The 12,447-nt window shown below is 42.9% G+C and overlaps 1 protein-coding gene across 1 annotated transcript in view; it reads right to left on the bottom strand.

Annotated features, from left to right (window-relative positions):
• Positions 1-2,697: 2,697 nt before the first annotated feature.
• CARD6 (caspase recruitment domain family, member 6) overlaps positions 2,698-12,447 on the bottom strand; it is a 14,441-nt gene continuing 4,691 nt past the window's right edge. The window contains exon 3 of the mRNA XM_011944414.1: positions 2,698-5,872. Coding sequence (XP_011799804.1) covers positions 3,597-5,872 — 2,276 coding nt within the window. The 3' untranslated portion in view covers positions 2,698-3,596. The remainder of the gene's footprint in view (positions 5,873-12,447) is intronic.

Below are 12,447 nucleotides of genomic sequence, written 5' to 3'. Positions count from 1 at the left end.
TTTGATCTGCCCACCTCGGCCTTCCAAAGTGCTGGGTTTATAGGCATGAGCCACCACTCTTGGCCCAGACTTTCTTAATATATCTGAAAAAACCAACATTTCATGCTATCTATACTGCCTGCTCCTAACACTATGTTTGACTTTGACACATTCAACCCTAGTACAAACTCAAAAATGTAATTGGCTACCTGTAAACATTCCAAAGCCTCGCACATAATAGATGCTCAATAAATAAATATTAGAGAAGGAAGAAACAAAAAAAAAAAAAGAAAAGGAAAGAAGAATGGGATGGAAAGAGAGGAATCTGCTGGATGTCTCAAAAAAAGAAAAGGAAAGAAGAATGGGATGGAAAGACAGGAATCTGCTGGATGTCTCCTGCTTGCCCCTGCAAATCCACTGTCCATTCTGCTCTAAATCCTAAAAGGCTGGACTACATGGGCTGCCTGGACGGGCTACCTTACCCTCCGGCTTCTGATTGGGTTTGGCCAAGGGGATGCACCAGCAGCAGGCCAGAGGTAGGGGGGAGATATTTATTTCCTTCAGGTCACTCACTGTAGCCTGCTGTATCCCTCAACCAACTAGACCCAAGACCATTTCCAAACAGCTCTTCTGATTGGGGAAGGTACTTTCTTCTCCTCTCTAGAGTGCTTTTACTGGATCCAGGGTACTGTAGTCTCCTTTGCATTTTCTTTTCTTTTATCTTGTTCAGTCCTTTAGAAATACTTCCTTTAGGGCCAGGCACGGTGGCTCACACCGTGTAATCCCAGCACTTGGGGAGGCCAAGGCAGGCAGATCACTTGAGGTCAGGAGTTCAAGACCAGCCCAGTCAACATGGTGAAACCCCGTCTCTACCGAAAAACACAAAAATTAGCTGGGCTTGGTGGTACATGCCTGTAATCCCAGCTACTCGGGAGGCTGAGGCAGGAGAATCACTTGAATCTGGGAGGAGGAGGTTGCAGTGAGCTGAGATTGCACCATTGCACTCCAAGCCTGGGCAATAGAGTGAGACTCCATCAAAAAAAAAAAAAAAAACCACTCAATATTGATTGTTTAATACATGCACAAAGGAAAAATATCTATTGTGATATGATAATGTTCTCAAGGATTAATTATTCCTTTTCAAAGCCAGCTCTCATTCATTTGTCAATATGACTTTTTCTTTTTTGATGTACTTGAAGGTACTTTTTTTACACATAAAAGACTATTTGGGGGCTACTGTAGTGCTTTAAATTAATACTAATTTTACTGAAGTTACCAATTCACAAACTGAGGCTAAGTTCAATTTATAAACATTATTATTTTATTCTTAATCTAGTGAATTTTAACACCCATTTTTAAAGTGTCCTTTTATCCATACTTGATGTCATTTACAAACCTAGTTAACTAAATGTCACTTAAATATTTTAAATTTAATACACTATTTTTCCTTAATGCCTCTAACAAGCAGAATTTACCCAAATGTTTAGAATAATATGAATCTAATAAAAATATAAATTCTGTGGATCTTAAGTTCTCTTTAACATTTCAATGTTTTTTGTAAACTTTTGTAAACTTATCTTTTAAGAAAATTACAACTCTAAAATTGAAAACTCAATAACATTTTAAATTTTAATCATGAAGTATTAATATTTTAATACCAGACCCTCTAATAAACTCAATTTCCTTAACTGTAACAAATATTTAAAATATTGTATTAGCCTGTTTTCACCCTGCTATAAAGAACTACCTGAGGCCATGCGTGGTGGCTCATGCCTGTAATTCCAACACTTTGGGAGACTGAGGCAAGCAGATCACAAGGTCAGGAGTTCGAGACCAGCATGGCCAACATGGCGAAACCCTGTCTCTACTAAGAATACAAAAATTAGCTGGGTGTGGTGGTGGGCACCTGTAGTCCCAGTTACTCGGGAGGCTGAGGCAGGAGAATTGCTCAAACCCAGGAGGTGGAGGTTGCAGTGAGCCAAGATCACGCCACTGCACTCCAGCCTGGGTGACAGAGCGAGACTCTGTCTAAAAAAAAGAAAGAACTACCTGAGACTGGGTGATTTATAAAGGAAAGAGGTTATTGACTCACAGTTCTGCATGGCGGGGAGGCCTCAGGAAACTTACAATCATGATGAAAGGTGAAGAGGAAGCAAGGTAGCTTACATGGCGACAGAAGACAGAGAGAACAAGGGGGTAAGTGGCACACTTTTAAACCATTAGATCTCTGCTGGACATGGTGGCTCACGCCTATGATCCCAGCAGTATGGGAGGCCAAGGCAGGTGAATCACTTGCAGTCAGGAGTCTGAGACCAGCCTGGCCAACATGGTGAAACCACATCTCTACTAAATACAAAAATTAGCCAAGTGTGGTGGCAGGCACCTGTAATCCCAGCTACTTGGGAGGATGAGGCAGGAAAATTGCTTGAACTTGGGAGGCAGAGGTTGCAATAAGCCAAGTTCACATCGCTGCACTCCAGCCTCGGTGACAGAGTGAGATTCCATCTCAAAAAAATAAAAATAAACCATCAGATCTCATGAGAACTCACTCACTATCACAAGAACAGCATGGAGGAAACTTGTCCCATAATCCAATCACCTCCCACCTGGTCCCTGGTCCCTCCCTCAACACATGGGGATTACAATTCGAGATAAGACTTGGGTGAAGACAGAGCCAAATCGTATCAAATACGAAACAAACATAGATCTTTCCAAAAGTTAATGCCAAATAACTAATTTTATTGGTTGTTAATTCATTATTTCTACCTATAAGGGTCAAATGAGAGAGTTTTACCATTCAAGCAAATTGGGGCTATTAGCAGAAGCTGGTTGATTTAACCACACCAAATAAGCAGGGTTATCTGCTCAGTGGCTGATATTGAACCAGAAACTTTTGACAAAGACACTTCTGTAGCAGCCAACAACTAAGACACTTTTTCAGACGCAAAGGCAACTTTTGTCCTATTTTACAGTCACTTTGCAATTAGAGACCCTAACCCCATTCTTCTCCAAGTCTCATAGACCCCCATTCCCTGGGTACAAGCTATACATTATCTAATAATACTCAAGAGTGGATTCAATTATCTACTGCTTGATTCTAGTCTTATTTTCATATTTTTCTTCTTGGTTATGAATACAACTCTCACAGATATCTTAAAGATACCCAATCCGGGCTGGGAGCGGTGACTCATGCCTGTAATCCCAACACTTTGAGAGGCCTAGGCGGGTGGATCACCTGAGTTGGGAGTTCAAGACCAGCCTGCCCAACATGGAGAAACCCTGCCTCTACCAAAAATACAAAATTAGCTGGGTGTGGTGGTTCATGCCTGTAATCCCAGCTACAAGAGAGGCTGAGGCAGGAGACTCGCTTTAACCTGGGAGACGGAGGTTGCAGTGAGCCGAGATCGTGCCATTACACTCCAGCCTGGGCAACAAGAGCAAAACTCTGTCTCAAACAAACAAACAAAAAAAGATATCCAATTCGGTCATGTATATCTTTCTTTGTTTTACATGCTAGTGACAGTAGTCTTTCACCTTCATGGCAACTCTTCTGCTTACTATATGATTGGCTTGGCCTGGGTAAAGGATATGCCTTATAGATCTCTGGACTTAGCTCTTTAATGCTTCCCTCCCCTCTTTGGCCCTGCTTTTGAGTGGTGTGCCTTAGCTTGTGAAGGATTGGTTGAGGATGACTTAGGTTGAGTGGGTCTGGGCTGAGAAGGCTCAGACTTGGGAGGCTGGGGCTGGCTTGGCTTAGGTTGAGTGGGTTTGCATGGAGAAGGTTTAGTTTGGGAGGGCTGGGACTGACAGGATTTTTTCTGAGAGAGTTTAGGTTGAGAGAGCACAGAATGGAAGGGTTTAGGCTGGGAGTGTTTGACTGTGGATGGGTTGGACTGATCGGATTTGAACTGAGAGCACTTGGATGTGGGATAGGACCCTATTTGGAAAGCTGGATTTGAAGCCCTAACCTGCATCTTCATCTGGGCTCCTTGCTGAGAAGCAGGTCTTAGTTTTTGTGTGGCTCCTGCTGGTTGAAAGGACTGAGGATGAGGCTTTCCAATATGGGATGTTCTTATCAGTTTTCCAGTTGCTTCAGTTAATTCTGTTCCCCTGGTACAAGCTTGCTGAGGCCATGGCTTCCTTACTGCTCTTGCTGGCTGTGAACCCAGGGAACAGGAGTGACCTACCTGGGAGACTACTGTCCCAGACCTTTCAAGAGTTCCCATCGTTTGTGGTCTCTCAGGGAAGGCCTGTACATGCTGACAAATGGGTCTTGGCAGTCTCCCAAATGTTCCATTCAAGTGACATCCTCGAGCAACTCTGGAAAATTTCATGAATCTTTCACCTGAATAAAATACCTGGGGATGGAAGGATCGAATACCAAAACTTTTACCTCGGCCCTGGACCCTTGCATTCTGAAAGGGCAAAGGACAGAACCACTTAGGTCTCTGCTCTGACCCAAAGGGACGGCCCATAACCCAGGGGGCTTTCAAGGAAACATGGCTAAAGTTACCTCCAATTCTGGTTGGAAAGGGCCAGGAGTTCTCTAGAAGAGGCCTGAATATTGGGGTACCACAGAGATTCTGAAGATTCTGGCTGAGCTCACGTTGAGTCCCAGGCTCTTGTATTGGCATTAGAGCTTGGCTTTTAGATGAGCTTTTTAGCTGATTGCATCTTTGCTGACCCTCACCTTCAGCTGTTCCAGCCATGTCTTCTCCCGAGGAAACTTGAATTCTCTGAGTGTTTTCAAAGTCTTCATCTACCTGAATCCCCAGCTCCCTGGCCAGGGCGGCCATGTCCTCCACAGACACACATCTGAGGGAAGAAGAGAACATCAATTCCTGGAGGGCAGCTTGAAGGCCCTCCATGTTCTTCCTTCTGTCCCCAGCATCTCCCCCTTCCCAAAACAGTAGCTGTGCCGGCTTCAAGTTCAGCATCCTCTGAAAAATTTGAGCCTCTTCACTCTCCCTGGCTTGGGGACTGAGAACAAAGTAGCATCTTTCAATGGCAGCTTCTCCTAAAAACATTAGCAAGTCCCATTCCTTCTCACCTAGACAGTCAGTGAAAAAAAATACAGCTGAAGAAACTTCCATCAAAAAACCAAACTGAGTCCAAAAGCTTTCTAGATTTCCACGGAGATTAGCCAGAGCAACAGGCTTTTGGAAAATACAGGGGTTTTCCTTTCTATCATCACTATCAGGAAAACACCACGTTATCTCAACCAGGCCATCAGAGATTTGCCGGGGAAGCACCAAAAGAGGCAAATCTTGATGAAGAAAGATTTTGTGTGATTTCAACTGGGCAGGGCTGAGAAGTGTGTTGAGGATTCTGGACTTAGAGAAGCTACAGTATCTTAGACGCACAAAAGAGATGACAGGCATCTTCATGAGAGTCAGAAACTTTTCTGTATCCCCTGTAGGCCCTCCTGAATACTGTGTTGACTGCTTCTTCACAATATCCTTCATGGCCCCCAGCATTAAGATACTTTTGTTGTTTTCTGCATCTGGCAGTAGCAGGGGAAGAGCAAACTGGCACTGATACATGTTTGACATGACTTGGCGTTGCAAAGAGCTATCTGAACACAGCATGGCGGCACAAAGGACATCAAGGGGATTAATGGTTTGTATGTCTCGAATTTCCAAATTCTCCACTCCAGCCAGCAAATCCTCCTTGCTATCTTCATCCAGAACCTTGCGCCTGAGGATTGAATCCCTAGCTGTCACATCTAGTGCCTGAACTTTCATCAGGAAATTCCAGGCTAAGTCTGCTGGACTCTCCGGGGTCCACTTACATCCTCGATCTAAGGAGAACTGTGTAACAAAATCTGGCAGAACCTTTCTGCTTCTATCCATGTTCAAACATAACAGGATGTCTTTAAACACCTTTTTTCTTTCTGTAGGAGAGAAGATAATAGTGAATGCCATGTTCAGAATCTCAATTTCCCCCATCAACTTCTTTTTTTGAGACAGTCTCACTCTGTCACCTATGCTGGAATCCAGGGACATGATCATCATCCTGGGCTCAAGGGGTCCTACCATCTCAGCTTCCCAAGTAACTGAGACTACAGTCACACCCACCACCACGCCTGGCTACTTTTTATTTTTTAAATAGAGATGGGTCCTTGCTATATCGCCCAGGCTGATCTTGAACTCCTGGTCTCAAATGAACCTCCCAAAGTGCTGGGATTACAGGCATGAGTCACTGTGCCCAGCATGACTTTAAAATTAAATAAATCATCTGCGTTATGTTTTGCTTTGAGACAGAGTTTGAAAGAAAACTGTCACCCAGGCTGGAGTACAATGGAGCCATCTCAGCTCACTGCAACCTCCACCTCCTGGGTTCAAGCTATTCTTGTGTCTCAGCCTCCCGAGTAGCTGGGACTACAAGTGTGTGCCACCATGCCCAGCTAATTTTTGTATTTTTAGTAGAGATGGGATTTCACCATGTTGGCTAGGCTGGTCTTGAATTCCTAGCCTCAAGTGATCAGCCTGCCTCAGCCTCCCAAAGTGCTGGGATTATAGACATAAGCCCCTACACCTGGTCTAATCTACATTTTCACTGCAAAAAAACTGAAACAATATAAATAAAGTAGAAGTCTCCTTTCACCATTCTGGCAAGTCACCTTCATTTTTAGGGGAGATATCAATATGGTACAGTATGTTTGCTTCCCATCCTTTTTCTATGCAAGTATTTAAGTATGCGTGCATATATAGAAATAAATAGTTTTACTTAGTAGATGCTTTTTTGTTTTGTTTTGTTTTGTTTTTTTTGAGATGGAGTCTGGCTCTGTCGTCCAGGCTAGAGTGCAGTGGCAAGATCTCAGCTCACTGCAACATCCACCTCCCAGGTTCAAGTAATTCTCCCAGCCTCAGCCTCCCGAGTAGCTGGGATTACAGACGTGCGCCACCACACCCAGCTAATTTTTGTATTTTTGTAGAGATGGAGTTTCAACATGTTGGCCAGGCTGATCTCCAACTCCTAACCTCAAGTAATCCACCTGCCTCAGCCTCCCAAAATGCTGGGACTACAGGCGTGAGCCACCGTACCCAGCCCATGCTATTTTTTTTTTTTTGCATAAATGATATTATACGAAACAAATAATTCTTCATCTTCTTTTCACTTAGTGGTATTACTTGCAAATTATTTCAAGTCAGCATACATACTGATCTACCTAACTCGCTTTAGCTATTTCATGGTACTCCATGGTTTGGATGGATGTAACTATTTAACAATTGCCTATGGATGATGATTTAGGTTTTTTATTTTTAAAAAATGTGCTAACATTTACAGGCAGCAATGCAAAAAATCTTGTTAAGGTTAAATTATATACATCTATGAGAAATACTCTAGGTTGATACTGGTTTGTTGTTGTTGTTGTTGCTGTTGTTTGAGACGGAGTCTCACTGTGTCACCAGGCTGGTGTGCAGTGGCTCGATCTTGGCTCACTGCAACTTCTGCCTTTCGAGTTCAAGTGATTCTCCTGTCTCACCCTCCCAAGTAACTGGGACTATAGGCACCCGCCGTCACGCCCAGCTATTTTTATTTTTTTCTTTTGTATTTTAGTAGAGACAGTTCACCGTATTGCCCTCCTGAGCTCAGGCAATCCACCCGCCTCAGCCTCCCCAAGTGCTAGGATTACAGGTGGGAGCCACTGTGCCTGGCTTTTTCTTTTTTTTTTTTGAGATGGAGTCTTGCTCTGTCACCCAGGCTGGAATGCAATGGCATGATCTCAGCTCACTGAAACCTCCACCTCAGCCAGAGTGGCTCATGCCTACAATCCCAACATTTTGGGAGGCTGATGTCGACAGATTAGTTGAGCCCAGGAGTTGAGACCAGACTGGGCAAAATGGTGAACCCTGAACCACCTGGGTCCAAGCGATTCTCCTACCTCAGCCTTCCGAGTAGCTGGGACCACATACGGGTGCCACCACACCTGGCTAATTTTTTGTATTTTTAATAGAGATGAGGTTTCACTATGTTAGCTAGGATGGTCTCGATCTCCTGACCTCTTGATTCGCCTGCCTCGGCCTCCCAATGTCCTGGGATTACAGACGTGAGCCACCACACCTGGCTGATACTGGTTCTTTCTTAAATTTATCTCTTGCTGAAGTTTACAGGAACTGAAGATTTTATTTCCTTCAAAGTTTTTCTCAGAGTTTACATGCTATACCTAATTTTTCCTCATCTCCCATTTTCCAAACTATCTTCTACCTTTTTTTTTTTTTTGGAGACAGAGTCTTGTACTGTTACCTAGGCTGGAGTGCAGTGGTGCAATCTCACTTCACTGCAGTCTTCACTTCCTGGGCTCAGGTGATCCTCCTGCCTCAGCCTTCAGAGTAGCTGGGACCACAAGTGCACACCATCAACCCCACCTAACTTTTCATTTCTTCATTTTGTAGAGACAGGGTTTCACCATTTTGCCCAGGCTGGTTTCAACTCCTGGGCTCAACTAATCTGCCTGCCTCAGCCTCCCAAAATGTTGGGATTGTAGGCATGAGCCACTCTGGCTGGCCTACCTACTTCTTATAAATACAAAGATAGTGCATAACAGAGAGAGAAGATCAGATTGGATTTCCTACTCCTGACAGATGGCCAGCTAGTGTAAAAATGTAAAATTACCCTTAAAAATAGCCTTGAAGAAACAACAGAAAAGCATGGATTTTAGGAATTAATAAAAGTAACTATAAGAAGCATTTGAGTAGTCTCAAAGTTGCTTGAACTGGTATATGTATTGGGGCAAAAAGGTGAGGGGGAAGTTGAATCTAGCATGAAGAGTTCACAGAGGAAGCAGTGGGAGAGTAGGTTGCAGGACAGCTTTTAAGTTCTGCTTTTTGCTGTCTCATACTTTCTCTTAAGAAAACAATTCTCTACTTCTTCAGCCAGAAATTGGTACCCATGGCTGGGTGCAGTGGCTCACACCTATAATCCCAGCACTTTGGGAGGCTGAGGTGGGCAGAACACTTGAGGTCAGGAGTTCAAGACCAGCCTGACCAACATAGTGACACCCGTCTTTATTAAAAATACAAAAATTAGCCAGGTGTGGTGGCAGGTGCCTGTAGTCCCAGCTACTCAGGAGGGTGAGGCAGGAGAATCACTTGAACCCAGGAGATGGAGGTTGCAGGGTTGCAGTGAGCCGAGATTGTGCCCCTACACTCCAGCCTGTCATCTCAAAAAAAAGAAAGACATCAGTACCCACAGTATCCAAGCCAGGTGTGTCCACAAGGTAATAACAGTGTCACTATGGAGCAGATCAAAGCAACAGAGTAGATGTACACATAAAACAGAGATGTATCTAATTAAGCACAGAGCTAGGTGAAAAAAGTATCAGGAAACTAATCTCACTTTTATAAATTAAAAATTCATAAAAATAACCCAGCTAAGGCAAAAAGAAATAAACAGAGATTTCAGCTGCCACCCATGGAAAAGGAGTCTAAATTTTGAATTTAAGTGCAGTCAGGTTAATTGGAGACATAAACAGACCAAAACAATATTCAGACTCTTGGGAGAAATATAACAATCTAGAGTATGACCTATTATATACAATGGATAGAACACAATCCAAAGCTAAAAGACATAGGAAGAAGTAGGAAATATAACTCATACTCAATGGACACTGACTCCAAAATGACCCAGATGTTAGATTTAGCATATAAGAATTTTATAGTCAGGCATGGTGGCTCATGCCTGTAATTCCAAAACCGTGGGAAGCTGAGGCAGGAGGACCACTTCAGCCCAGAAATTCAAAACCAGCCTGGGCAACATTGTGAAAACCCTCTCTCTACAAAAAATACAAAATTAACCAGGCATGATTTTCTGTGCCTGTAGCCCTAGCTACTTGAGAGGCCGAGATGGGAGGATGGCTTGATCCTCAGCCTGGGAGGTTGAGGCTGCAGTGAGCCAAGATTGCACCACTGCACTGTAGCCTGAGCAACAGAGCAAGACTCTGTTCACCCCCCAAAAAAAAAATTAAAATTAAGTCCACAATGAATGATTAAATAGGAATTCTCAGGAAAAAAATAGAAACTACTTTTAAACAGGAAATTCTGGAATTAAAAATCACAATATATGAATTTGTTTAAAATCACTACTTGGGCTAACAACAAACTGGAGATGATAGAAGAAAGTAAATATTTAACCTGAAGAACAGACAGAAAAAATATTAAAGAAAAATGAGCAGAGTCTCTGGAACCTGTAGAACAACACTTTTACAACTCTAAAATTCATGTACTTGAAGTCTCAGAAAGAGAGAAAAGAAGAAGTAAGAAAGAAAAAATCTTGGTAAATAACAGCTGAAAGGTTTCCAAATTTGATTAAAAGTTTTTTATAGATTCAGGAAACTCTGCAAACACTAAGAGAAAAAAAAAATCACACCTAGACACATCAGAGTTAACTGCTCAAAAAAAAATTAAGAAAAAATCTTGAAAACAACCAGAGATAAATGACATAGCACTTACAGAGGCTCAATGATAAAATGACTGAAGATTTGGCATCAGAAACAATGGAAGCTAAAAGACAGAGAAGGCTGGGCCAGTGGCTCACGCCTGTAATCCCGGCGCTTTGGGAGGCCGAGGCACGTGGATCACGAGGTCAGGAGATCAAGACCATCCTGGCTAACATGGTGAAGTCCCCTCTCTACTAAAAAATACAAAGAAGTAGCTGGGCATGGTGGCAGGCGCCTGTACTCCCAGCTACTCGGGAGGCTGAGGCAGGAGAATGGTGTGAACCTGGGAGGCGGAGCTTGCAGTGAGCCGAGATGGTGCCACCGCACTCCAGCCTGGGTGATGGAACAAAACTCCGTCTCAAAAAAAAAAAAAAAAAAAGACAGAGAAATGGCATCCATAACATGTTAAAAGCAAACGTTGTAGAATCCTATATCCAGCAAAAGCAACCTTCTGGAATGAAGGCAAAACAAAAACATCTTTCAATAAACAAAAAATAAGAGAATTTACCACCAGCAGACTTGTACTAAGAGAAATAATAAATAAATTTTTCAGGCTAAAGGAAAATAATATAAAATGAAAACCTGGATCTTCAGGAAAAAAGAAAGGCCACAGGGAAAGGGAAACATATTGGTTCCACCCAATGGTTGAACCCAACTACAAGCTGGAGGGGGAAGAGAGTGAATTGATACTGTCTATACAAGTTGACCTTCTATAGTGCAGAGCACACAAGGCAATAGTTTAATCCTTTCTGAGACTTTGATACTGTGATATTTTTTACATAAAATTTTGCATGACAAAAAGCATGAAGACCACCCTTTGAGTTAGAACTTTTTTTTTCAGTTCTCAGCTGCACAGACAAATATTATTTGAGAAAGAAACAAAGAATAGCCACATGCCTCTAGTCAACTAGAGTGGATGGGCAGCCATTAGAATTACATTACAGATCATAACTACATTATTATTAAGACTTCTCTTGATCCGTTTTGCTAAAGATGTTTGATTGATTGTAATAATGTCCTCAATTAATGGCTTTCTGGTATCCATAGTCTTTGCTATCTTACTTTGCAAGAAGTAGAACTTGTCTTCCTCCAACCCTAAACCTGATTTGGCTTTGAGACTTGCTTTGGTCAACAGAATGTGGCAGAAGTAATGGTGTTATGGGTTGAATTTTGTCCCCCTCAAAAAGATATGAAGTCCTCCAGTACTGCAGAATGTGGCTTAATTTTATAAATAGCATCTATATCTTTACAGAAGTAATTAAGTTAAAATAAGGTCTTGGGGGTAGGGGGGCCTAAATCAATATAATTAGTGTCTTAATAAAAAAGAAAAATTTAGACACAGAGACATGCACAGAGGATAGATGATGTGAAGAGACACAGGGAGAAAATGGTCATCTGTAAGTCAAGGAACGCACGAAGCTACCAGGAGCTAGGCAAGAAGCCTGAGACAAATCCTTTCCTAGCACCTCCGGAGGGAGCATGACCCTGCTGATACCTTGACATCAGGCTTCTGGCCTTCTGAACTGTGAGACAATAAATTTTTGTTGTTCTAAAGCCAATCATTTGTGGTACTTTGTTACAGCAGCCCTAGGAAACTAATACAGATGGCATAGATGGCATGATGATCGTTCTAAAGCTAAGACTCAAAAGGCCTTCACTACTTCTCTGTCTCCCTCCCTCCATCTTGCTCTCTCTCCCCTTCTCTCTCCTTTACCCTTGTCATAAGAATATATTTGGCCATGCGCAGTGGCTCATGCCCATAATTCCAGCACTTTGGGAGACCAAGATGGGCGGATCACCTGAGGTCAAGAGTTCAAGACCAGCCTGGCCAACATGGTGAAACCCCGTCTCTACTAAAAATACAAAAATTAGCCAGGCATGGTAGTGGGCACCTGTAATGCCCGCTACTCAGGAGGCTGAGGCAGGAGAATGGCTTGAACCCGGGAGGCGGAGGTTGCAGTGAGCTGAGATCGTGCCACTGCACTCCAGCCTGGGTGACAGAGTGAGCTTCCATCTCAAAAAAAAAA

This window comes from Colobus angolensis, unplaced genomic scaffold, assembly GCF_000951035.1.
Source record: "Colobus angolensis palliatus isolate OR3802 unplaced genomic scaffold, Cang.pa_1.0 Scaffold230, whole genome shotgun sequence".
In the NCBI taxonomy this organism is placed as follows: domain Eukaryota; kingdom Metazoa; phylum Chordata; class Mammalia; order Primates; family Cercopithecidae; genus Colobus; species Colobus angolensis.
Note: the sequence above shows the minus strand (reverse complement) of the source record. Positions and strands in the feature narration are given on the sequence as shown.